The following is a 27,030-nucleotide window of genomic DNA, read 5'->3' on the forward strand; positions in this document are numbered from 1 at the left end:
TAGACAGAGTACAGAGAGTAAGGGGCTTGGCCTTGCACGCACTTGTGCCGTGTTTAATCCCTGGTACCACAAATGGTTCCCTGAGGCATGATGTCTTGACCAAAAAGCCAGGTCTAACTAAGCCCTCAGCAGGTGTGGTCCAAAAACAAACCAACAAACTAATTCTAAACTTCACTGTTTGGGTTTGTTTTGAGCTGTACCTGGCAGTGCTCAGGAGCCCCTGCGGTGCTCGGGAAGCCAGCATGCAAAGCATATGCTCCCGCCCCTGAGCGCTCTGCTCTGTCCCACAACTGTCCCTCTCCTTAAAAGAGAAAAGGTTCTCTCTTTCACCTCTGCATACAGTAAGTACTCATGATTATTATTTAATAAGCAAATTAAGGGGCTGGATCGGTAGCACAGCGGGTAAGGCGTTTGCCTAGCACACAGCCGACCCGGGTTCAATTCCCAGCATCCCCTCGGGTCTCCTGATCACCGCCCAGAGTAATTCCTGAGTGCAGAGCCAAGTCTAACCCCTGAGTATCTCCGGGTGTGACCCAAGAAGCAAAAATAAAATAAAATAAAATGGAAAAGTTTCTCTTTTTCACCTCTGCACACAGAAAATACTCACATAATTACTTAAAAGATCAATGAATACCATGGGTAGGGCGCTTGCCCGGGACCTGCCGACCTGAGTTCCAACCCCGGCATTGCATTCCATATAGTTCCCCGGAGCAACGCCAGGAGGGATCCTCGAGTGCACAGCCCTGACCAGCTACCCCCAGAGTACTTCCAGGGACAGCCCCAACATAAAACAAACCAAAAAATGTAAATGAACTCTTTCTTTGTAAAACTATCAAAAACAACAACACTTCAGATTCCATTTCAATACAAACATTAATGGAATGCCAAACAGCTGATCCTAAGCATAGATTCTTGTGCATAAAAACAAAAGGCCAAGGCTTGTTCTTTCAAGCCCACCCTCTCTCTTGTCCAAGTACTGGCCTCTTTCTCTCCCCTTACAAGCTGAAAGTAGGTTTCTTTCAATAAAAGCTATTGGAAGGATTGGAGAGAGAGCACAGCAGGTAGGGAACTCCCCATGCATACAGCTGCCTCGGGCTCTATCCCAGCACACCATAGGGTCCCCAGCAAGCACAGCCAGAAGTAATTCCTGAATGCAGAGCCAGCAGTAACCTTTGAGCACTGCCAGGGGTGGCCCCCAAAAACAAAACAACAACAACAACAACAAAATCTTGCTTCAGTCAAACTAATTAACAATAAAAATGAAGTCTAGGTTGAGGAGAGACAGTACAGGGGTGAACGCATTTGCCCTGCACCTGGGTGACACTAGCTTGATCCACTCCCTGTGATCCTGTGCCTTGCTCCCTGAGGACAGAGGCAGCAGTGAGTCTGGAGCACCGCCAGGTGTGGCCCAGAAACCAAAACAGAAAGAAAAAACAAACAAAAAAAAAAGAAAGAAAAAAGAAGTCTATTGAGTGGAGGGGGAGGGGAAAGTACTGCACATTGTCTTAAAAAATGTAAGATTAATATAAAATTCCTCCTTATTTGGCTATAAATCAGAGTAGGTTTTAAATGAGAATGTATAAATACAATGAAATAAACTCAGGCTTTTAAAAGGAGAAATCCTGTCATAGGCTAAAAAACCAAAAAACTTGGAGAAAATAATGCTAAATCAGTCAGTCACAGACAAATACTGAAGGATCCCATATTTATACAGGTCTCCAAAGTAGCACGTCTATTAAAAATAAATGGTGGTGGGGCCGGAGCCATAGCACAGTGGGTAGAGAGAGGGCTTGCCTTGCACCAGGAAATCCTTGGCAATCCAGAGGGTTCCCCAAGTCCACTAGTAGTGATTACTGAGTGCAGAGCCAGGAAGAAGCCCTGAGCACCCCCAGGTGTGGAGAAAGAGATACAAGGAGTTATAGTATGGAGCTTGCCTTCCAAGTGGCCACCTGGGTTTGATTCCCAGCACCCCATATGGGCCCCCAACCTGCCAGGCATAAGCCCTGAGAAAGGAGGAGGAAAGAGTATATACTCATCAAGCGGAGAGGCGAGCTCGAGTGGGGTGCACTTGCCCAGCAGGTGTAAGGCCCCGAGTTCAATCCCCAGGCCCTAGCACAGTTTGGAGTGGCTCTGGTGGGCTCCAGGCACGACAGACCACTGGGCTGGCCCAGACGGGCCAAGCATCTGTAGGACGACCCCAGCCCAAGGCCTCACAGGAGACATCCCAAGTCGCTCAATACACCTCTCTTCCCAGAACACAACTCCCCCTCGGCTCAAGAACTCACTGATGACTGACCAAAGGGGAAAATACTTCAAGTGCACATCCTGTGATTAAGTCACTGCTATGGATGAAAGTCATCTGTTATATAGGACGTCACTGTCATCCCGCTGTTCATCAATTTGCTCGAGTGGGCACCAGTAACGTCTCTATTGTGAGACTATTTACTGTTTTTGGCATATCGAATACGCCACAGGTAGCTAGCCAGGCTCTGCTGTGTGGGCGGGATATTCTCGGTAGCTTGCCGGGCTCTCCAAGGGGGACGGAGGAATCCAACTCAGGTCAGCCACGTGTACGGCAAATGCGCTACCTGCTGTGCTATCACTCCTAGGAAAGAATGGAAGGGACCAGCACCTTGCCATCAAGATAATGAGACTGCAGGCTCATGCTCACGGCCGCTCCCCAAGTGCTCAGGTCGAGCCTCACCCATGAGTGAACCTATTCCTGGACCACGCGGCTGCAATCTCATAACTCAAACCACTCATATTCCAAGAGTAGCACACCACATTTGATTGGGTTTAAAGTAGAAGGTAGAAAATATTTATATATATATATATACATTTATATATATATACATATATATATAAAAAACACACAAGGTTCAACCTTATACAACATGTTAGTAATCTCTTGTAGAAGGGCTTAACAACTCCTGGATGAAATATAACAATCTTCACACACTTTCCTCTAAGGAAACTTTTTTGGAGCATTATCAGCGGCTTATTCATAGCAAACAATACAAAATAAATTATTTCGGTTCTGCTTTGGGGCAGGGGTTAGGGTTCCGGATGGCAACATCCGAAATATGATAGTGGGAAGGTATAATGGTGGTGGGACTGGTGTTCAAATATTAAATGTAATCAAATATTGTGAACTACTTTATAAAAACAAAATTAAATTTAAAAAATAAAAGTGCAGGCTCTGCAGGTAACCTGTGACCTGTAGAGGCCACTGCTGACAGTGCTCTCAGGCCTGCACTGCCAGGGTCGAACCCGTGCAAGACACCTGTTCTACTCGAACTCCTGACGAAGGGGAATTTCTCAGACTCTGTCAAGCTATCTATAGTAAAGATTCCGGAATCGCTGGCTAATGTTAGTCCAGTTTCTTACCTGCCCTTCACTAGGGCAGATACTTGGAACCACACTTCAAAAAACTCCTAATTCTGGGGGCAGGAGTGATAGTATCGTGGGTAGGGCACTCGCCCTGCACGTGGCCTACCTGGGTTTGAGCCCCCAGCACACCATTTGATCCTGGGAAATGATCCCTGAGTACAAAGCCAAGAGTGGCCCAAAAACAGATGGACCAAAAAAAAAAAAAAAGAATCCCAATTCTGGGGCCAGGATGTAAGTCGACTGTAAATCACTGTGAAGCCCTGAATTTGATCCCTCGATCTACAAATAATAAAGTTAACAATTCTTAAGAGGGGAGCACTGCCAATATTCTCCTACATTGCCTGAATAGTCTTTTCTTACTGGTCTTCATTTACTTCAGGCAATCAATTCCTTTGGTGAAAGAACTTGAATAACATGATCACTCCTCTGGTCTCTGCTACTGCTGCTCTTTCGAAAAGTAGATTTGGGGCCAGAGAGATAATACAGTGGATAAGGCCTTGTACATGGACCATTATAATTCAATCCCACCACCACATATGGTTATCCCCCTCCCCCACCCCACCCTCCACCAAGGCAATAGAAGAGACCCCTGACAACTGAGCAAGAGATAAATATGATCACTTCCGAGTGTAAGTCAGAAGAAAAGAAAGAGGGGCTGGGGCGATAGTACAGCGGGTAGGGTGTTTGCCTTGCACCCGGCCAACCCAAGTTAAGAGTTCGATTCCCAGCATCCCATATGGTCCCCTGAGCACCGCCAGGAGTAATTCCTGAGTGCGTGAGCCAGGAGTAATCCCTGCGCATCACTGGGTATGACCCAAAAACCAAAAGAATAAAAAAAAATTTAAAAAAGAAAGAAAAGTAAATTTATCGTCAATTCTCATACTCATCAAAAACCTTTTTATGAACGATTCTGAGTTCTAAATGTCTTACAATCTCTACCTCTCCTGTTCTGAGTCACAGGTCCTAATTCTTCTAACTCAACAAACCCATGTCAAAGTCAGGCAAAGTTCTTGAAATTTAAAAAATCTGGGGCTGGAGCACGTAGGTAGCACAGCAGGTAGGGCATTCACCTTGCACACGGCAGACCCGGGTTCAATTCCCAGCATCCCATATGGTCCCCTGAGCACCACCAGGGGAGATTCCTGAGTGCAGAGCCAGGAGTAACCCCTGTGCATCGCCGGGTATAACCCAAAAAGAAAAAAAAATTTTTTTTAATCTGATTATGTATGTGTAGTCAGGGATCAAACTCAGAACTTCATGCGTGCAGCATGCCACGTCTACCGCTGAGCCCATTCCCTAATCTGAATTATTTTTGCCCATCTCCTTACTTTTGCTTCCTTTTTCCCCATCTATCTATTAACAACTAAGACCAAAATCTTCAGTCAGGAGATGGAATATCCAAAGTCATAGCAAAATCCTTCCCCTTCTGCTTTCGGCAAACAGATTTGGCACCATGCCATGAGCCGGTGATCTACAGCAGGCAAGCAGGACAAACGCCTGCAGGCACTGCCAGTCCAGTCCATCCCGAAGAAGACTAAGTGTCTTAGTGTCCACCTGGGCAGACTCCCACCCCCGCCTCCCTTCTAGTTTCAACCACGGCCACCCAGCTTCTCACACAAGGCCACGGCAGGAACATACTAGAACAGCCCCAAATCTCCCATCTCTTCCCTTCACAAAGCTGCCTGCCAATTATCTTTCTCAAGATACTCCATTTCTGAAAGAATCTGCGAACTCTTGGTGTCAAAGGAAGCATTGAGGTGGCCAAGAAAGGGGTTGGGGGAAGCGGGAAAGAGAGGAGTAATGAAGGAGCCTAGGGGTGCTGATCCAGTATTCTAGCAGATACTAGAAAAGCCAGGTTTTTTTTTTAACTGGGTTTGCTAAGGAGGTAGGGCAGGGGTGGGAGGGTACACTTAACACTGACAGTGGGTTTGTACCTGAAATTGTGTTGTTAACAAAACTGCCAATCATGGTGCCTAACAAAAATTAAATTGTGGGGCTGGAGCAATAGCAAGGTGGCTAGGGCGTTTGCCTTGCATGCGGCCAACCCGAGTTCTAATCCCAGCATCCCATATGGTCCCCTGAGCACCGCCAGGGGTAATTCCTGAGTGAAGAGCCAGGAGTAACCCCTGTGCTTCGCCGGGTGTGACCCAAAAACCAAAAAAAAAATTTTTTTTTTTAAATTAAATTGTTAAATTCTGCAATGGTTGCACAGCTTACAAAGCCAGAGTTCCCTGGGCCTGAGAGAGAATACGGGAGGTAATATAGTCAGAGAGCTGGAGCGATAGCACAGCGGGTAGGGCATTTGCCTTGTACGCAGGTTCGATTCCTCTGTCCCTCTCAAGAGAGCCCAGCAAGCTACCAAGAGTATCTTGCCCACATGGCAGAGCCTGGTAAGCAACCTGTGGCATATTCGATATGCCAAAAACAGTAACAAGTCTCACAATGGAGACATTACTGGTGCCCACTCAAGCAAATCAATGAACAACAGGACGACAGTGCTACAGTGCAATATAATCGTATACCCCAGCAACCCAGGTAGGGGTCGCTGAACAATGGACACCAGGGTCACTCCTCAGCACAGAGCCAGAAGTGCCTTTGAGTGTGCCCTGGGTTTAGCCCCAGAACAGTCAGAGAGCATTCCCTAACATTACCATGTTGACGCCTTGTGACTTTCCCACTTGACTGACCTTCTGCCACCTACTGTTTCCTCCACCAGCACTCAGACACTCGGGCCGAGTCTCACACCCTGATACTGGTGCCTGATTAGTGGACTAGAACCTCTCAATACAGCCCTGGCCTCTGTGAAAATTCCTTTGGTTAGTCATCAGGATGAGCTGGCCTTTCCCTTCCCATGTTTTACACAGTACAATGCCTGTAGCTCAAATTGCTACTAATCCCTTCTACTCTCCATCCCAGTTGTTTACTTGCCTCTCTGAACAGGTCATAAAATCCCTGGCTGCCTCTAATTAACTCTGCAATCTTAAGTAAGTCATTGCATTATCTGAAGTTCCATTTTTTCCCAGTAAAATAAGGAATCAAGTAATTGCTAAGCTACTGCCAATTTCACTGCTCCATAAGGATGAGTCTTATGCTCAGGACTGTAAAAGGCAATAACAGCACCACTGTAAACTGGACTTCCAGTCACAATCTACCAGCTGTCAACAATGGGCCTGGTGTTCCACCAGTCTGAGCAATACTGGTTTCTCGTCTGTCAAAGGAAAACAACTGTGCTGTTAGAATCCTTTCCATTTTGTTATCATCAAGAGTGTGTGTGTGTGTGTGTGTGTGTGTGTGTGTGCGCGCGCGCGCATGTCTGTCTGTCCCTCCTTGCTGAGGACCTAGGACTGTGGGCACACCTGGCATGTGAATGACACTAAGCCACCCACCCTGGGCATTTCAAACAGGGAGCCCTGGAAGACGGCCACAGCACTTGCAGGGGCATCAAGCTGGAAACTCACAACCTTGTACTCTCCCTGGCCAAGACTTTCAGACACTGGGTCATCTTCCAGACCCTATTTTTTTTTTAATATATTTTATTTGTTATTTTGTTTTGGGCAATACCCAGCAAGGCTCAGGGCTTACTCCTGGCACTGTACTCAGGAATTATTCCTGACAGGGCTCAGAGAACCACATAGAATGCTGGGGATCGAACCCAGGTGGGCTGCATGCAAGGCAAGCAAGCACCCTACACACTACGCTATAATCTCTCCAGCCCCGCCCTCACCATTTTTTTGATTAGCTGAGGTAATATTGGTTTACAATAAAACAAGCTTCAGCTATAGTTTCTCACCTCAGCAAGTGTTTGTCCTACCACACCTACCACCAAATATCTTGTCACTATTCATCACCTCTACCTGTTCCACTGCCTCCTTCCCCTCAGCTGAGTATGTTGTATAAATTTTAATCGTGAATAATTCACATAACAAACAATTCACCCACTCAAGTGCACAATTCAACAATATTACTCAGTTTTGTGCCATCACCATAATTAATGTTAATATATTTTCATCACTTCAAAATAAAAATCATATCCAATCATTTCCCATTCCCTTCCATCCCCACTTCAGCCATCACTAATAATCTAGTTTCCATTTATATGGATGACTATTGTAGACATTAGGAATGATAAAATATGAGGTCATTTATGACATTTTTCATTGAATTACCATGAGCTACAGTTACAAAACTTTCATGTTTGAGTTTCAGTCATACAATAATCGAACACCCATCCCTCCACCAGTGCACATTTTCCAACAATGTCCCCAGTATCCCTCTCCTCCTCCCCCCCTGCCATCTCACCCCTCCCCCTGCTTCTATGCAGACAATTTCCCTCTCACTCTCCCTCTACTTATGGGTATTATGGTTTGCAATACAGATACTGAGAGGCCATCACGGTTGGTCTTTTGTCTACTTTCAGCACACAACTGCCATCCCAGGCAATCCCTCCAACCACCGACTTAGTGGTCCCTTCTCTATCCCAGCTGCCTTCTCCCCGGCTCATAAGGCAGGCTCCCAACTCTTCCTTGCCCTTTGGTCTACTGTGCTTGGGTGTTGGTCTCATATTATGATTGAGTGACTTTTTGATTTTTAGTTTGGGGGCCACCCCCAGTAGGGCTCAGGGCTATGTCTGGGCTCTGTATTCAAGGGTCACATAAACCGTAGAAGTAAGAAATGTTCCCAATGAGAAATGGGGCCTCCTGGAGCTGGAGAAAAGGCTGAGCCCCACTAAGTACAAGCTTGGCGCTGTAAGATCAAGTAATGCTCAAAGTGGCCCCTGGGCTCCCTAGCCCTGCTGCCGACAACCTCTAATGGCTGTTTGTTTGTTTTTAATTTTTCCAATAATCACTAGTGCTGCAAATGTCAGAATAAAATTGCCTTATGAAGTGGGAAAGAGGCACTTCAGCATGAAGGTATAAATTTGCAGATGCAAATTCACATGTAACTAAATACACAGGGACTGGAGAGAGAATACAACAGCAGACTTGGGTTCAGTCCCCAGTATTCTGTAAGGTCCCCCAGGCCCCACCAGAACAGTCCCTGAGCACAGAACCAGGAGTAACCCCTTAACATCATTGAGTATGCCGCCCTCCATGGCACACCCCCACCAAAAATATATTATTTAATATTTTATATTTTATCATTTTAGTTATTTTACTTATTTAATATTGGGCTGGAGTGATAACACAACTGGTAGGGCGTTTGCCTTGCATGCAGCCAACCTGGGTTCGATTCCTCCATCCCTCTTGGAGAGCCAGGAAAGCTACCGAGAGTATCCTGCCCGCACAGCAGAGCCTGGCAAGCTCCCCGTGGCATATTCGATATGCCAAAAACGAACAGTAACATGTCTCACAATGGAGATGTTACTGGTACCCGCTCAAGCATATCAATGAACAGCGGGACGACAGTGCTACAGTGCAGTGCTATTTAATATTACTTTATATATATATTTTATCTTGCTTTTTGGATCACACCTGGCAATGCTCAGGGGTTACTCCTGGCTCTGCACTCAGGAATTACTCCTGGCAGTGCTCGGGGAACCATACAGGATGCTGGGAATCGAACCTGGGTCGGCGCATGCAAGGCAAAACGCCCTATCCGCTGTGCTATTGCTCCAGCCCCCAATATTACTTAATATATTAAGTCCACGGCTGGAGAGATAGCTTAATCTGTAGTACAAGCTTTGCGTGCAGGCCTGGGTTCAATCCCTGGCATACTGGATGGTCCCCAGAGCACTAAACTAACAGAGTGGCTGGCTCTTTGAGCACCTCCAGATGGAGGCCAAAAATGAAACTTGTTTTTTTTGCTTTTGGGTCACACCCGGCAATGCACAGAGGTTACTCCTGGTTTTGCTCTCAGGAATTACCCTTGGCGGTGCTCAGGGTACCATATGGGATGCTGGAAATCGATCCTGGGTCAGCCACGTGCAAGGCAAAACACCTACCCACTGTGCTATCACTCTAGCCCCTGAAACTTAATGTTTAATCAACTATAGTAAGATCACAGAACATAATTGGCTTCCATGTCATCTCTGAAATCTGTATGTTCAAGTTATGTAACCTTTTAATCTTCTCATTGGGAGAGGAGACCTCTCGATAGAGGTATGGGATGTATCTTAAACAAACACCATCTGAATGTCTCCTTGGAAACAGAACAAAATTCAGCACTCCCATCAGAACAAGAAGGAAAAGCTCCCTTACTACCAACTGTCCCTGAGATCATGTGGAGCCCTCCATGCCCTGCTCTTGCTCTTTCCTGTTTTCTTCCTCACGTACACACTTATCCTTCCCTCCCCCTACCCTGGTTAGTCATGTCCCCAGAATCAAGGCAAACTAAAAGAGCTTAAAAACCTAGCAACTAGGCTAAGGCTGGAGCTCAGCAGAAGCGTCCATGCATGAGACCTGAGAGGGGAAAAACAAACAAAACCCTAACAGCCAACTGCAAATACTTTTTTCTTTTTTTTTTTTTCTGAGAACAGTAGATTGGTATCAAAAACTGGGATCCTAAGAGAACTCTAATACAAAATAGAGCAAAGCAAAAATCCCTTTTATCCTTAGTCATAGATACAAATATTACTATCTGCCTACATCAGATGACACAAAAATACATAAATTACTTAGAGCTGTCAAGATCGACCAGTGGCCAAGGATACTGAGAGCTGACTAGGCCTTGCATGTGCGAAGCCATGAGTTTGACCCCAGAACCAAAAGAAGAAAAATATAAAGGGGGAAAAAGGGGCTAAAGAGGTGCTACAGAAGGCTAAGGTGCATGCCCTGCGTGTGACTGTGTGGGCCAGGAGCCTGGATGGAATTCCCGGGCCACTTATGGTCCCCAGAACACTGCCAGAGGTCACGCCTGAGCACAGGGCCAGAAACTCCCTGAGAACCACCAGCTATGGTCCAAAATCCAGAAAGGGGAGGGAGGAGGAGATGAAGGGAGGATTGGAAGCAAGGAAAAAATTCTAACTGCTGAAGATGAAAGCCATGAACTAAATAAACATATCCAATGAGATATGATCAAATGTAGCTTTTCTTACGCATCTCGATACATTTACATATATCCTCTAGGAACTGAACTTTAGCTTCCTTTCTTTTATTTTGCCCAACAGATACTTCCCACGTTTCAGATCTTAACCCATTAAAAAAAAGGTTTTTTTCTCAGTAAGCAGACCCCTCTGTCCTAACTGTCCTCAACTCCTATTCTATATAACAGATTCCGGCCTGTGCACCAGCTCCCCACAATAAACACCTCCTTTTAGATACCTATCTTGTCAAATTCCCACCTCCAAAAAACATACTCCAATATTCTCATTGCAAATGTAACATTTCTTTTTTTTTTTTTGCTTCCTCCTCATGTCCCATAATTAGCTTTTACCACAACTTCCCAAAATTGTGGGCATTTTTCTAAAAGCCTCACTTGCCTTTTTTAAAAAATATGGTTTTTGAGGCACGGAGGCTGTGCTCAGGGTTTACTTGTGCAATCCACAAGTCTCAGGGCTAGACTTTCTCCAAGAGAATGTTCTCAGAATTTCCACACATAATATGGTACCCTCTGTACAACGTGGTACGTATCATTCCAAAGTTTGAGAGTGGATATGCAAACGGGGGTGAGAGAGTACCACTGGTACATGCTGTGTAAGGTACTTATCTTCCACATGTTCTATCCCCAGCACTCCATGGGGCCCCTAAACCGTGCCAGGAGCATACCTGAGCGCAGTCAGGAGTAAGCTCTGAACACCTCCAAATGTGGCACAAACAACAAAGACAAAAACACAGACCAGATTTCATTCACATGAAATTCCAGGTAAAACAAGTCAGAGATGATAAGATACCCAAAAAGTTACCTCTTGGGACTGGAGTGATAGCACAGTGGGTAGGGTGTTTGCCTTGCATGTGGCCAACCCGGGTTTGATTCCTAGCATCCCATATGGTCCCCTGTGCACCGCCAGGAGTAATTTCTGAGTTCAGAGCCAGGAGTAACCCCTGAGCATTACCAGGTGTGACCCAAAAAGCAAAAAAAAAAAAAAAGTTACCTCTGGGAGATGGAGCCACAGTACAGAGGGTAACCAGGTGCAATCCCCAGCACCCCAAAAAGTCCCAAGAGCCCACCAGGAGTGATTCCTGAGCGCAGAGCCAAAAATCCTGAGCACTGCACAGTGTGGACAACATAAATTAAAAGTTGCCTTTTGTCCACGGTATGGATGGTGTGGACAAAATAAATTAAAAGTTACATTAAGACTGAATGGAGAACTTACAGACTACATCTAGGGATACATACACTGTGTGTGTGATACACCAGTAAGACGCCCTAATAGACATAAAGCAATAGCTCAATTTTGCTTTGGGAGAAGGGATCAAATCCAGGGCCTCATATGTAAACCCCATTTTTTTTTTTTTAAATAACCTGTCCGAGCAGACTATAAATAACAGTGCCATATTAAATTTTTGTAAGTTGTTAAGACTGCAGAGCTTGAATATTATACACACACACACACACACACACAAAGGAAAAAGAGGTAATGATGTGAGAGAATGGAGGTGTTACCTAACCTATTGTCGTAATCATTTCACAATATACACGTGGTAGTGGGGAAACACTATAACGCTCACCATGAACTAGTACCCAGCAATGAAAAGAAATGAGAAAGCACAAAGGGCTGGAGTGCGTGCTCTGCATGAGGGAGACCAAGGATTACTACTTGAGTCCATGAGCACTGCTAGGAGCTCCAACACTACCAGCTAGCTATGACTCTCCCTCAAAAAAGAAAAAAAATTAAAAAAAGGATTTTATCCACCCACTAATATCAATGAATCTCTATTTTTCCAGCACCAATATGCTGAGGGGGACAGTCAATCTCAATCATTGTGCTGGACATGTTATGAAGCAGTAATGTCTCCACAGGAAAAAGATACATGTGTGAAATAGTACAGCTAACTTCCACGCTCATGATATCCATATACACCATCTGCAGGAGCCAGGCAGACAGCATCAAGTCGTTAGAGCACATGTGCCCATCCCCATCTGGGTAAATCCCCCGTAAAACTTGGCCTCTAAGCATCACCAGGTGTGGCCCTGGAACCCCCCAAGCACCAGTTAAGGTGACTGGCACCAACAGGCCAAAGGAGCAATGCATCCTCCAGCCGTCACTTGGAGAGAGAGAGAGAGAGAGAGAGAGAGAGAGAGAGAGAGAGAACACAATACAAAACCCAGGGCTAGAGAGAGAGTACAGCAAGCAGGACGCTCACCTTGCATGAGGTTAGTATAGTTTCAATCCCCAGCGCCCCGTATGTTCCTCTGGCCCTGCCAGGAGTGACCCCTGAGTGCAGAGCCAGGAGTAAGCCCTGAGCACTGTTGGTGTGGCCAAAAAAAAAAAAAGGGGGGGGGGGATCCACATACTTATAATTTCCATATCATACGTGATTACATACACAATGTCCTTTTACTAACATGTTGATACCAGTGCATACCACTATGGCTCATACTTGGGAAGTCACATCAGACAATGTACACTCAAATAAAAAGAGGTCGGGGCTGGAGCTATAGCACAGGCGGGTAAGGCATTTGCCTTGCATGCGGCCGACCCGGGATTAGAGTCCCAGCATCCCATAGGGTCTCCTGAGCACCGCCAGGAGTAATTCCTAAGTGCACAGCCAGGAGTAACCCCTGTGCATCGCCAGGTGTGATCCAAAAAAAAATAAAATAAAGTAAAATTAAAAAATAAAAAGAGGTCAGTAGATTGGTTTGGTAAACAGGAACAAACTGTGCATGTCGTTAAAAATTACTTTCCGATAATTTCAAATTCTAATATGTATTTATAATTACGTGTATGGGGTTGGGATCTGGGTCACATCATTCTGTGCTCAGGTATCACTCTGGGGACCCTACAGGGTTCCAGGAATCAAAACTGTCAGCTGCATGTAAGGCAAGCGCCTTACCTGATGAATGAATTCATCAACCCCTAATGAAGCCCTAAAATGGCAAGAAAGAACTGCTGCCCCAGAAACAACATGTTAAATTAAATTGTAGAGCAGGAGATGTGACTCAAGACGTAACGGCTATGCCCTGTTTGTGTGGCGCCCTGGGTTTGATACCCTGAACTACTTGGACAACTGCCCAGCCCTGTCGGGTTGAGCCCACGTGGCCCCTGAGCACCAATGGGACTGGCCAAAGACAGCTCAGCGGGCTGGAGCGCATGCTCCTTATGCAGGAGACCTAGGTTAAGGCCCCGCAATTCCTGGCTCCTCCTCCCTCCAGCAGCATCTGAGCAAGACAGTATAACCCAAGAACAAAACAACATAATGCTTGGGGCTGGCGTGACAGTACAGAGGGCAGGTCATTTGCCTTGCACGCAGCAGACCTGGCATCCCATATGATCTCCTGAGCACTGCCATGAGTAACTCCTGAGTGCAGAGCCAGAAGCAACCCCTGAGCATTGCCAGGTGTGAACCAAAAAGAAAAAAAAAAAAAAAGAAAAACCAAAAAACCTCCACACTGGTAAAACAATGACCAAATAAGTGGAACTAATTATGTTGATTACATATTATTTTCTACCATATTACTTTTATCATTAAAAAAACTCTATTTCTGGGCCAGATAGTTCAAAGGGCAGGAGCTAACCTGTGGGAGACAAGGTAGCAATCCGAGAGCTAGAAGCTCACCTCCTCCCACCCGACTGAGCAGGGCACCCTGAGAACACAGGGTGTAGTCCAAAACGCACAGCTCTTTCATGGTGCTGGAGAGATAGTCCAGTGTAAGGTGCTTCCTTAGACCCTGGGCACCTTATACCCAGTTGGTTCTGGCCATGGCACACAGTCCTCCAAGCACTTAAAGGCAGGCATCTCTGAGCAGAGCGAGGAGCCAGCACTGAGACCCAAGCCCGAGCATCCCCCCCAAATAAACAATAATGCTCAAATCGAACAGGCTTCTTTCCTTCTCCTGAGTTTCCCCAAAGCCCCACTTACCGAGTTTCACAGTGCTCCTCACACAGGTGATACACTGAACTACAGATTAAGAGAAGTCTTGCTTTCTATTCATCATTTAATACTGAGATTGATTTTTATCATAATACCAGGTGCTTCTTTTTGGGGGGGGCAGGGGGGCTTTTGGGTCACATCTGGCAATGCTCCGGGGTTGCTCCTGACTCTTCACTCAGGAATTACTTCTGGCAATGCTCGAGAGACCAGATGGGATGCCAGGAAAATGAACCAGAGTGGGCCATGCGCAAGGCAAATGCCCTTCCCGCTGTACTATCCGCCTGGACTTCACTTTTATCATAACCTTTCTAGCATTCAACACACTACTTACTGAGCCCTTGGTTTGGACTTTGTGTGTGCATGTGTGCACGTGTGTGTTTGTGTGTGTGTGTGTTTAATTAAACCAAATTACGGGTAAGCAAACATGTTTTAGAATAAATGTATCATAAAAAGTCAAAGCTAAATCAACACTTTCCATGGGGAGGTATTCCAAAATCACGGACACCTGAATTTATACTACAGGTAAGGGTTGAGGCTCACCTAATAACAATATAAACTTGTACAACAGCATTCCTGAATTGTCTCACTTTGAGTTCCTGACCCAGTGCCACCAACCTCAGGCCTATCATTTTCTTTGGCCCTCAGAACCTGCGCTTCAGAAAATGGCACCGTCCCCTGTGCAAAGTCAAAAACATTAAGAACAGCATTAAAACCAAGCTGCTGACTAACTTGGAGGAAACCAAAATGTAAATCCTCCAGCAACAAATTCTCCAGTAGTTAATCCTACAGAAATGGAAACAATGTTTATACAGGGGGGAAAAAACACCTATACAAAATGCTCAATAGCTCATGGTAAAAATCAGAAGCAGCTCCAGGAGCTGGGCACAGGCTGTACATATTGGAGACGAGGATGAATCCAGGCACCACCAGGTCCTGCTCCCCAGCACCTGCAGAAGCAAGACCTGAGCAGAGAGTTGGAAGCAACCCCTGAGCACTACAGCCAGGTATTACTTCCCCAGCCTCAAAAAATTTTTTTAAAAAATAGAAATCAGGGCCAGGGGCCAGAGCGATAGCACAGCGGGTAGGGCGTTTGCCTTGCACGTGGCCGACCAGGGTTCAATCTCCAGCATCCCATATGGTCCCCCAAGCACCGCCAGGAGTAACTCCTGAGAGCAAAGCCAGGAGTAACCCCTAAGCATCGCTGGGTGTGATCCAAAAAGAAAAAAAAAATAGAAATCAGCGGGTAGGGTGCTTGCCTTGCATGCGGCCCACCTGGATCCCATCCCCAGCATCCCAAAGGGTCCCCAAGCATCGCCAAGAGTAATTTCTAAGCACAGAGCCACAAGAAGCAACCCCTGAGCATTGCCAGGTGTGGCCCAAAAACAGACAACAACAAAGCTCTGCAAGGAGAGGCTTGAGTGATAGTACAATAGTTAGGGGATTTGCCTTCCGTGCAACCAACCCACATTCAATCCCGGGCACTCCGTCTGGTCCCCCAAGCCCGCCAGGAGTAATTCTTGAGAGCAGAAGTCAGTACTAACCCTGAGCACTATCAGGTATACCCCACCACACACCAAATAAAACGCTCTGAAATTAGATAAAGGTGATGACTGCACAAACTTGTGCATATAAGACCCTGCAAATTATACATTTTAAAAGGTAAGTGCTATGATCTGTGAATTATAGCCAGATGAGTTTTTATTTTTATACATACACGTGTCCCAAGGCAAAAATTAGCCTGAAGCTATGCAATTTAACTCCTTTGTAACATTTCTGATTGAATGAACTGCAGCCCTGTCCTGCTGACTGTTACTCACGTAACAGGAACAATAACTAGCAAACTAAATGCAGTGGAGCAATCTCTGATGAGATCACAACAATTTTAACGCAACTACTGAAACCTTATTTCTGACAATTCCAGTGTAAAAAAAAAAAAGTTGCTTGCAGGAACTGGCTCGGTTCGCAAAAGCGCACAGTACGGATCAGACCTCACAGAACTGGAGTGACAGTACAGCGGGTAGGGTGTTTGCCTTGTACCCAGTCTACCCAGGTTTGATCCTCAGCATCCCGTTTGGTCCCCCGAGCCCCACCAGAAGTAATTTCTAAGTGTATAACCAGAGAGGCTCCAAAAACAAAAAAATCACTGTATCACTGTCATCGGCTCTTTATCGATTTACTCAAGCGGGGACCAGTAATGTCTCTATTACACTCAGCCCTGAGATTTTTTTTTTTTTAAATTTTATTGAATCACCATGTGGAGGGTTACATAGTTCTCAGGATTATGTCGGTTATACAATTCTCAAACACCCTTCCCTTCACCAGTGCCCATCCTCCATCACCAACCCCCCCAGTATACCTGCCGCCCCCTCCCACCTCCCCAGTCCCCACCCTTGTACTTGATAAGTTTCACTTCATTTATGCCTTATCTCGATTACATTCCATGTTTCAACACACAACTCACTACCGTTGTTGGGGTTTCCCCCAAAAAAGAAAAGCAGTCCTATTGCCAAGGAGGCATTTGATAATTCTCCACTGCTAAGAATATAGAGATATTAAGTCCCGCTGTTTGTTACATAACTTTTCTTTTTCCCCCTTGCCCCGCGCCACCGAGTTCACACCTGTTTAGTAATCGCCACGCTGCCTGACAAGGGAAAAAAAAAAAAAAACGAAAAAAACGAAAAGGATGGTTATTTCCCGTCATCAGCAGACGTGGGGCTCTGGCTTAGTTGATAGACTAGTAGAGTGTCTGGAAGCAGTTTCTGGAACCGAAGGTCTTGCGCTGGTATCGGCTCCGGCTCGAGATTCCACCAGCGTCCCACTGTTCCATGTACATAATTTTTCCCCTTATATCCCATTCCCACGCCACCAGGTCTGTTTGCTTAATGGACATCACACTGTAGTTGACGACACGCCGCGTTTCTTCCCGAGAAAGAAGAAAATTTCTTCTCAGCTGGCGTGGGGATATAGCTTAGTTTAGTCTAGAGAGATGGCTACCGTTTTGATTGCCTTCAATATTTCAGCAACAGACTTACTATTCTTGTTAGGATCTCCCACAAAAGTCCGACCCATTAAAAGCGAACCATTACATATTGCTGATGCTAAGATGACATTAGGTCGCGCGGCCGCAGCAGCGGCCGCGCGGTTTTGGGTTTCTGTATAAAGTCCAGGGAAAGTACAACCAGAAATAACATCACTACAAACTTTTACCCTTTTATGGTGCTCATAAGATGGAGAAGTCCTGCGCTGTGCTCAGGAGGGAGGAGTTGAGAGAGAGAGACAGGTTAAAAGAATTGGGGGATGCCCGGGTCCCACTGTTTCAGCGCACCGTGGGGTCTCTGGTCCCATGCCGGAATTAGTTCAGTAGCCCTGAGATTTTAGCAGCCTCTCCTTACTCATATTCCCCAATGATTGGAGGCTCTTTCAGGGTCAGGGGAATGAAACCTATCATTACTGTTTTTGGCATATCGAATATGCCACGGGTAGCTTGCCGGGCTCTGCCATGCGGGAGGGATACTCCCGGTAGCTTGCCAGGCTCTCCAAGAGATATGTATATATCTGTTCTGTATTTGGGATATGAATACACCATGGGGAGCTCTCCCGAGCGGACAATAGGTTCTCTGTAGCTTGTCAGGTTCTCCAAGAGAGAGAATTAGACTATTAGATTTAGGCTATTAAAAACAAGAAAAAAAAATTTTTAATTTAAAAAAATAAAAACAAAAAATTAAGTAAATAAAATTTTTAAAAATTAAAAACAAAGGGAAGGGGGCTGGAGCGATAGCACAGCGGGTAGGGCATTTGCCTTGCATGCGGCCGACCCGGGTTCTAATCCCAGCATCCCATATGGTCCCCTGAGCACCGCCAGGGTTAATTCCTGAGTGAAGAGCCAGGAGTAACCCCTGTGCATCGCCGGGTGTAACCCAAAAACCAAAAAAATAAATAAATAAATAAAAACAAAGGGAAACTGACCCGAAATAGCCAGCTTGCACATACAGGTAAATAATGACAAAAGATAAAGATATGTATCTTTATCTATATATAGGTAAATGACAAAAGCAAAGCCTGCTTACACCAAACCATGCCTATGCAGTCACATAATTCAAGTTTGCTAGTCCATTAATATCATGCAAAATTAGAGATATTACTGCTTTACCTCCTCTGGAGAATTCATTAGTTAGCAAAACCACTGGGCATCAAGAGACCTGAATTTTGGTCCACACACAAAGCTAAATGTGCGACTTGACCCTATCAGAGTTGTGTAAAATGAGAATACCTCCAAGACTATCAGTGTACCAGTCACTCCTAGCACCCTACACCAAGTTACAATTACTTCCCATAGCAGGCCAGCTTCGAGTTCTCTTCTGCCCCCATTTAATCCATTCTCCACAGCTATCGTTTTTAACAAAACCAGTAGCAACATCTGGTCATTTTCAACCTTAAGGTTCTCAGAGACCCAGGAAGGCCTTCCCCTCGCCAACTCCTTTGGAATTCACCCTACCAACATCTCTGGACGCATCTGAGCACCCCAGGCCTGCGGTTCCATCCAACATTCCTCAGCAGGGCCTTTGCCACACTGCCATCTCAGCCTCACTCCAGCTTCTGTTCAAATGTCACGTCCTCAAGGGACAGATACGTGGACTCTGGTCCCGGCCTGCCTGGATCCAACATAATAGCTGGATATGTCACTGACGTAGACATATAGTATTTCCTCATCGGTGAAAATGGCAGTTCACAGTGCCTAACTCATCGGACAGTCACGAGATAACATAAGCGATTAGGCTTTAGGACTAGCATTCTGTTTAAATGTCATTCATCGTTTATTTCTTAAGACTTCTAAACTTGGGAGCAGAGAGCACGTGATGTGCTTTGCACGCAGGAGGTCAGGGTTCATGCCCAGCACGGCAGAGTCCCCTGAGCACCACCAGAACAATCCCTGAGCACTGAGCAGAGATGAGCACCGAGTACTCTTAGACGTGACCCCAACCCCAATAAAAACAACTAACATAATTCTCCCACTTAATTTTCTCCCTAACTCATGGCACCATCAGAAATCTTTACCCGTCATCCTTGGGGTGGGGGAGGGTCACCTTAGGGAATGAAAACATCCCGAGGGACTTTCCTTTTGCTCAAAGGGATCACCATCTCCTAGAAAAAGCATGTAAATACGTATTGAATTTTGCAACATTAAAAAAAAACTGGTAAAAAATAATATAACACAAAGTTGAATAACATCAATTTTTAAAGATTTATTGGGGGCCAAAGCAAGAGCACATAGAGTAAGGCACTTTCCTTGCAGACAGCCAACACAGGTTGGACTCCTGGCATCCCAGGTGGTCCCCCAATCACCACCAGGAGTGATCCCTGAGTGCAGAGCCAGAAGCACTGCTGGTTGTGCTCGAGTCTTAATTCAAAGAACTGAGTCAAAAATTAAACTGCTTCAAATAAGTACATAATTATGCTCATTTTTTTTCTTACCAACTACTTTGCAGACCAACCAGTTCATTTAGTCATGGGAGGATTGGAGGGGCTGGTAGGGGGGAGGTTGTTTCTCAAATTTAATCACAGTTAATTCAGCAGGTCAGTTGCTTGCCTTGCACCTGGGCAACCTGGATTTGTTCCCCAGCACCCCATGAGGTCCCCAGAACACTGTTAGAAGAGATCCAGGAACAGAGCCAGGAGAAAATCCTGAGCTTTTCTGGGTGGGTGTGGCACCAAAATAATCGTGTGTGTGTGTGTGTGTGTGTGTGTGTGTGTGTGTGTGTGTGTGTGTGAGAGAGAGAGAGAGAGAGAGAAACAGCATAAAAAAGGGGGGCTGAAGGGCTGAAGTGATAGCACAGCTGGTAGGGCATTTGCCTTGCACGTGGCCGACCCGGGTTCGATTCCCAGCATTCCATATGGTCCCCTGAGCACCGCCAGGAGTAATTCCTGAGTGGAGAGCCAGGAGTAACCCCTGAGCATTGCCGTTGTGACCCAAAAAAGCAAAAAAAAAAAAAAAAAAAAAAAGGTATATTTATAAGGGTTGGACACTGGAGCTAGAGCAATAGTACAGAGGGTAGGGCATTTGCCTTGCACATAACCAACCCTAGTTCAACCTACCCAGAGCTATCAAAGAGTGATCCCTGAGCTCAGAGCCAGGAGTAAACCCTGAAGATAGCAGGGTGTAGCTCTTACTTTTTGTTCCAAGACAAGTGCTCCACCACAGACCTCCATCCCTGGCTCCAGGGCCATGTTTTTTTCAACTCCTCTTCATTTCTAACTTAATGGGCTATGTGGAAACAAGTATCAGGAAAGGCTATGATTAAAACTCAGTACTCAGGATTCTAAACATTATAGCTCTCTTTATAGGCGAAAACTCTTATAGGCTAAACTTTTAACAATTACAGAGGAAATGCCAAATAGAAGGTTCTGAGTGACTTGAAGGCTAATTTTTGTTTGTTTTGTTTTAGGCCCCAAAATTTCAGATCTTTAAAAAAAAAAAAATTACTAGCCTTTGGGGCTGGAGCACTAGTAAAGTGGGTAAGATGCTTGCATTGCATGCAGCCAATCCGATTTGATCCCCAGCACCCCATATGGTCTCCCTGAGCACTTCCAAGAGTGATTCCTGAGCACAGAGCCAGGAGTAAGCCACAGCCATGTGTGGCCCCAAAACAAGCGTGGCTGTGCTGAGGCTTACTAGGGGTGCTGGGGATCAAATCAGATTGGCTGCATGTAATGCAAGCACTTTACTAGTGCTCCAGGCCCAAAGGCTAGGTTGTTTTTTTTTTAAAAAAAGATCTGAAATTATGGGCTGGAGTGATACCACAGCAGATAGCAAATTTGCCTTTCACATGGCCGAGTCCTGTTCAATCTCTGGCATCCCATACGGTCCTGAGATCCGCCAGAAGTGATCCCTGAGTGTAAAGGGAGAAGTCCTAAGCACTGCTAGGTGTGACCCCCCTCGACAAGCCCCTCCCCTCAAAAAATCTGAAAACAGGGCCAGAAGGAGCATACCAGGAAGGCAATTTCCTTGTACATGGCAGACTTTGAGTTCAAACCTGGGCAATATAAATTGTCTCCCCAGCAGGACCAGTAGTGATCCCTTAACATAGAGCCAAAAGCAAGCACTGGCTGCTGCTTATGGCCCATCAACAAAGAAAAGGCGTCTGAAACTACCAGATATCCACTCTACCTTAAACCAATAGCCAACTTTTACACACTAATTAGTTCAAGCCCTTTTTCCTCATCCTAATGGCTTGTTTGGGTTTGGAATTTTGGTTCCTGGGTCGCAGCCTGAAGTGTTCTGGGGCTTCGCGGCTTGGTGCTCCCCGGAAATACCTGAGGTGCTCAAGAGAATCAGGTGGTGCCAAGGACAGAACCAGGGATTCTGCATGCAAAGCAGTTGGTCCAGTTAACTATTTCCCCAGCCACTCAGCTGAGGGCTGTTGCCTTTTCCCCCTTCTGGCAAGGAAGGCCAGGTATGGGGGCGCTCAGAAAGCCGGAGTGCCTCTCCTTGCAATTTTTTCAGCCAACCCAGGTGGTCAGACGCGAGGGCTGGAGGATGCAAGGCCTGCTGGGGACTAATTTCCCAGACACCTGGGCAGGCTAAGGGCAGGCTATACTATGCACACCAGGGTTCCACCCGGGCACGCTGCGCACAAGGTTTACCCCGCAGTTCTCTCTCTACAACATCTAGTGCAACACCTGTTTAAAGGAATTGTCTCAGCGCCAATGATATGATTCAGCTTCAGAACACTTCCCTTGAGCACACGCGTGTGAAATTCAGAATCTGACCCCCAGCACCCGGCCCCACCCCACCCCCCAAAATTTACATTTTGAAAAGGTTTATTTACATTTCTGTCAAATCCTAAAAATACTTCCACATTTTGAGTTCCGTTTCAAACGAACAAAAACCCTGCCACGCTCTCCACACGTTACTACGACTTAGGGAGTGTGTTGACTTTTAACTTTTCGCAGATTTGGCCGCTGGGTACAGAGAACAGAGAACGCAGTGGGGTGGGGGAACAGGAAGACCCCGGCGTGCTGCAGGCTGCTGCTCCCCCAACGTTATTCCAAGCACAGACGGGCCTCCATGGTGCCCAAACTATCAGATTTTGTTGCTGTTGTTCAGAAGGGCGAAAAAAAATTTTTTTTAATTTAAAAACCAGAGACGATGGAACCATGCAAGGATGCGCGCATGCATCATTTTAATTTTTTTTTTTTTTTAAAGAACTAAGACGAAATACGGCGACGGTGCTCTCGCTGCGGTTTCGGGCAGGCTCCTCCTCGGGGAGAGGCCCCCGCGGCCCGCACGTTTCTGGTCCCCAGCGCCCCGCATATCCATCAGCACGAGCCGCGCCGGGGAGCGCGCGCGCGCACACGCCCACCGCAGCCGCCGCGCCGCCCGCGCGACCCGGGCGCCGCCGAGTCATCACCACGCTCGGCCGGGGCGCAAAGTTTCGAATCCGAGAGCCGAGCGCACACACGCACGGGTCCGCCAGCTCCCGGGCGCCCCCACACCCGCACACATACACCTCCCCGCCCCCCGCGAAAGACCCGCCAGCCGCTCGGGTTTTCCGCAGAAGAGGCAGGGGCGCCCGGGGAGTGCGCGGGGAGGAAGAGGCGACACGCGCGCGCGCGCGCGCCAACCCCAGACGCGGGTCCCGGGCGCCCAGGTGGGAGCGGGCGGCGCCGCGAGACCCACGCCTGCAACGCCGCGCCCCGGGCCGCGCGACCGCAGCGCCCCTCCCGGGAGGGGCCAGAACACCCGGGACCCCCCACCCCCCACCCTCGGCACGCCCCGGGGAAGGAGGAGGCGCGCACGGCCCGCGCCAGTCCCCCAGCCCCCCACCACCACCCCCAGGCCAAGCTGCGGCGAGCAGGGAGGCGCCCCCAACCCCCCGGGGTCCTCGGGGGCCCGGACCGCAGCACGCGCGCGCCCCTCTCCCCTGGGTACCCCCGCTGGGGCGCGCAGGAGCGGAGCGCGGCGTCCCTGGGGGGACCCGGGGAGGGATAAGGGAGGGGGGGGAAATGAGCCTGTGCCCGGCCGGCCCGGGGGGACCACCGGGTGGGGGAGCGGGGATCGGGACAACTTTTCCCCGGCGTGCTCCCCAAGGCGCGCCGGACTGGGGTGAGGGGAGGTGCGGGGGGGGGGTGGCGCCAGGGCGAGGGGCCGGGGTGCTGAGCACAGTGCGGACTCACTTTTTCGGATGTTTCTCTCTTTTCGGCCTCCGCTTTCGGGCCTGAATGGCCAACACTGAATGGGGGTGGGGGGTGGGGGGAAGAGGAAAGAGAAGACACATTAACGGTCGGGTGGGCCGGCCCGCGGGACCGCGTGGCGGGGACGAGGGGGCGCCCGCGGGCCACTCACCTTTCCGGGAGCTCATCCCGACGCGGCGGCGGCTGCGGCGGCGGCGGGGGGAGGGGGCGCGGCGGGGCGGCGCGGCGGCGGCGGCGGCAGCGGCGGGGACGCGGGAGCCCTGCCCGGCTGCAGCTCTCCACTCGCTCCGCCGGCCAGGAGGAGGCGGGCACCGCGCCTGCGCCGCCGCCGCCGCTCCCGCGGGGGGCCCGGCAGGACCCGCCCCCGGACGGCCCCGCCCCCGCCCCGCCCCCGCCCCGCCCCCACCGCCGCCGCGGGGGTGGGGGTCGGGACCCCCGCGCCGCGCGCCGCGCCCCTCACCCACCCGCGCGCGCGCATCCTACCTGTGCGGAGGCCACTCTGCCCCTCCCCCCACCACGCACCCCTTACACACACACACACAACATACACACACACAGACACACACCCCGCGACCGCCCTCGGCCCTCCAGGACTTGTCCCAAGCCTCGGCCCGGGCCTCCGCCTCCCCGCGCCCTCGCGGGCTGGCCCCAGGCCTCCCCGCACGGCTCTCCCCGGGCCGCCCGCCCGCGCGACCCTCTCCGTCCGCAGCCGCACTTGTCCCGGACGTACCCCGGCCGGTGGCGCCGCCGCCGCCGCGCGCCTCGCCAGGAGCCCCGAGCGGCCCGGCGCCTCCGCGGCTCTCGCACCACCGCTCCTCGCGCGGCCTCTTCTCTCCCTTGGCGCCCCTACATCCTTGCATCCCCATGAGCGCCGCGTCCTCCCTCTCCGGCGCGGGGTGTGCGAAAGGGCGCGCCGGGAGCCGGAGCTGCGAGACACCTGGGTCCTTCACTAGCCAGGTGACCTTGGAGAAGTCACCGGCTCGCCTGCACCCCCCACCCCACCGGAGTGCTGGAGTTTTTAAGTCGAAGATGCAAATGGCACGAGAATAGATGGGACCCTTTTTTAACATATGAATTGAAGAAGCCGGGTTTATGCCAGCACCCCGCCTAGAACAATGAGACAGGACCACTCCCCACCGGGAAGTTGCTTTGTGCACCTGACGAGGAGGAAATGATCCTGAGAGCTGAACAGTTTATCCTGCAATGGCTCATATTTAGGCCTTGCTGACTCCAAACCCCTTTCCCAAGATCGGACCACCCAGTAAAGAAGCAACCAAGTTGATAATGGAACATAAATGATGGCTGAAGAGGTTCCTTTACTTCAGTAATTGTCAGGTGTAATTACGTTTTTGAAAGATGCTACTCTGACCCTTGGTAACTTTTTGCTGTTGTTTGGTGGAACCCGAAGTCACAAACGTGCGCAGCTGAGCTACATTCCAAACCTCCACAACTATTTCCTTAGCTGATCAAAGTAGTTAGCTTTACTCTGAAGATGCTAAACACAACAGAAATTGTTTCTTGTTTTATACTTTCTCCGTTTTTTGTTCTCAAATATATCAAGCCTACAGAAAAAAAATTATGAGAAAAACAATGAATACAATCCTGTTAACCCCAACCAATTCTTAACATTTCATGTTTACTTTCCATGTGTATGTGTGTGCACTTTTGTTGTTGTTGTTTTCTTTTTTGCTGAATCACTGAATCTTTTGAGGATATTACTATTTTATCTCTGAATATTTCAGTGTTTTTTCTAACAACACATATTCTCCTTAATCAGATTACTATGTGAAGAAAACAATATGAATATATTCATCTATAACATAGAAACTCTATTCCAAAAACATTTGTTTTTGGTTTTTTGATCCCTGAGCACAAAAAAAGAAAAGAAAGAGAATTCAGTTTTTTCCATTATAAGTGTTACACTTAGTCATTTCTCATAGCAAAGGCCTATGTGTGTATATATTTGTTATAGATTAGTATATATGTTTTATATATAGTATATATATGACACATATATACTATATATATTAGTGAAGCGAGATTGTTGGGGGGGGTTTGGTTGTTTTTTCTTTGGGGGCCCACCCAGAGGTGCTCAGGAGTTACTTCTGGCTCTGCACCCAGGAATTATTCCTGATGGTGCTCAGGGGACCATGTGGGACGCCAGAGATCTAACCCAGAATGGCTGCCTGCAAGGCATGCACACACACACACACACACACACACACACACAGAGCCCACTCTTTCTGTCCCCTGAAGCAAAATAGTTTTTATTAAATGAAACTTACTTAGAAAGATGTGAGGAGAGAGAGAGAGAGAGGGAAAACATGTTCAAGACAAACTCTGGCTTCTTCAGAGTGGAAATAGGTGAGCAAAGACAGAGAAACGCAAGGAAGATGATGTGTTTGAGGGAGAGTACGAGTTTGAAGGGCAAGCCTACTTTTTTCTGTGTTTTTTTTTTGTGTGTGTGTGGGTCACACCCGGCAATGCTCAAGGGGTTAACTCCTGGCTCTGCACTCAGGAATTACTCATGGCATTGCTCAGGGGACCAGATAGGATGCTGGGGATCAAACCTGAGTTGGCCACGTGCAAGGCAAATGCTACCTGCTGTACTATGGCTCTGGCCCCAAAAACCTACCTTCTATATATTTAAAAAGTGGACTAGGGCGCAGAGAGATATAGCTTAGGGCTATAGCACCTGCTTTGCATAGTCAGAGCATGGTCCCCTCCAGCACTGCCAGGAATAAACCCAGAGCAAGTAAGTGGAACTTCCAAGTGTGGCCCTAAAAACAAACAAAATACCAAATTAAAAAAAATAAGTGGCCTAGGTAAGATGAGAGACACAGGTTAAAGAGCTAGAGAGGGGCTGGAGCACAGCGGGTAGGGCGTTTGCCTTGCATGCTGGCAACCTGGGTTTGATCCCCAGCATCCCATATGGTCCCCTGAGCACTACCAGGAGTAATTCCTGAATGCAAAGCCAGGAGTAATCCCTGTGCATCGCCAGGTGTGACCCAAAAAGCAAAAAGATAATAATAAATTAATTAATTAAAATTTTTTTAAAAATATGGGGCTGGAGAGATAGCACAGCGGGTAGGGCGTTTGCCTTGCACGCGGCTGACCCGGGTTCAAATCCCAGCATCCCATATGGTCCCCTGAGCACGGCCAGGGGTAATTCCTGAGTGCAGAGCCAGGAGTAACCCTTGTGCATTGCCAGGTGTGACCCAAAAAGCAAATAAATAAATAAATAACTAAATAAAGTCGTCAATATTATTAAAAAAATAAAAAATAATAAATAATAAATTAAAAAAAAATAAAAAGAGCTAGAGAGTGTGCTTTGCATGGGGAGCCCCAAACCCAATGCCTAACAGCACATGTTCCTCCTGTGCACTATCAGGAACAACCTCTGAGTATCAAGCTGGGAGTAACACAGCCAAGAGTAGACCAAAAACAACAACAAAAGATTAGTCTGGTTTAAGAGCGT

The 27,030-nt window shown here is 47.8% G+C and overlaps 1 protein-coding gene across 4 annotated transcripts in view; it reads right to left on the bottom strand.

Annotated features, from left to right (window-relative positions):
• SRPK2 (SRSF protein kinase 2) overlaps nucleotides 1-24,494 on the bottom strand; it is a 219,534-nt gene extending 195,040 nt beyond the window's left edge. For 2 of the 4 annotated variants that reach the window (XM_055130734.1, XM_055130764.1), the window contains exons 1-2: nucleotides 24,283-24,433; nucleotides 23,535-23,589 (exon numbers count right to left, since the gene is read on the bottom strand). In XM_055130734.1, coding sequence (XP_054986709.1) covers nucleotides 23,535-23,589; nucleotides 24,283-24,418 — 191 coding nt within the window. In that variant the 5' untranslated portion in view covers nucleotides 24,419-24,433. Of the gene's footprint in view, nucleotides 1-23,534; nucleotides 23,590-23,703; nucleotides 23,735-24,282 lie in introns of those variants that run through there. The other 2 variants (XM_055130757.1, XM_055130740.1) reach the window with 2 other exon arrangements.
• Nucleotides 24,495-27,030: the final 2,536 nt, after the last annotated feature.

This window comes from Sorex araneus, chromosome 1 (assembly GCF_027595985.1).
Source record: "Sorex araneus isolate mSorAra2 chromosome 1, mSorAra2.pri, whole genome shotgun sequence".
In the NCBI taxonomy this organism is placed as follows: domain Eukaryota; kingdom Metazoa; phylum Chordata; class Mammalia; order Eulipotyphla; family Soricidae; genus Sorex; species Sorex araneus.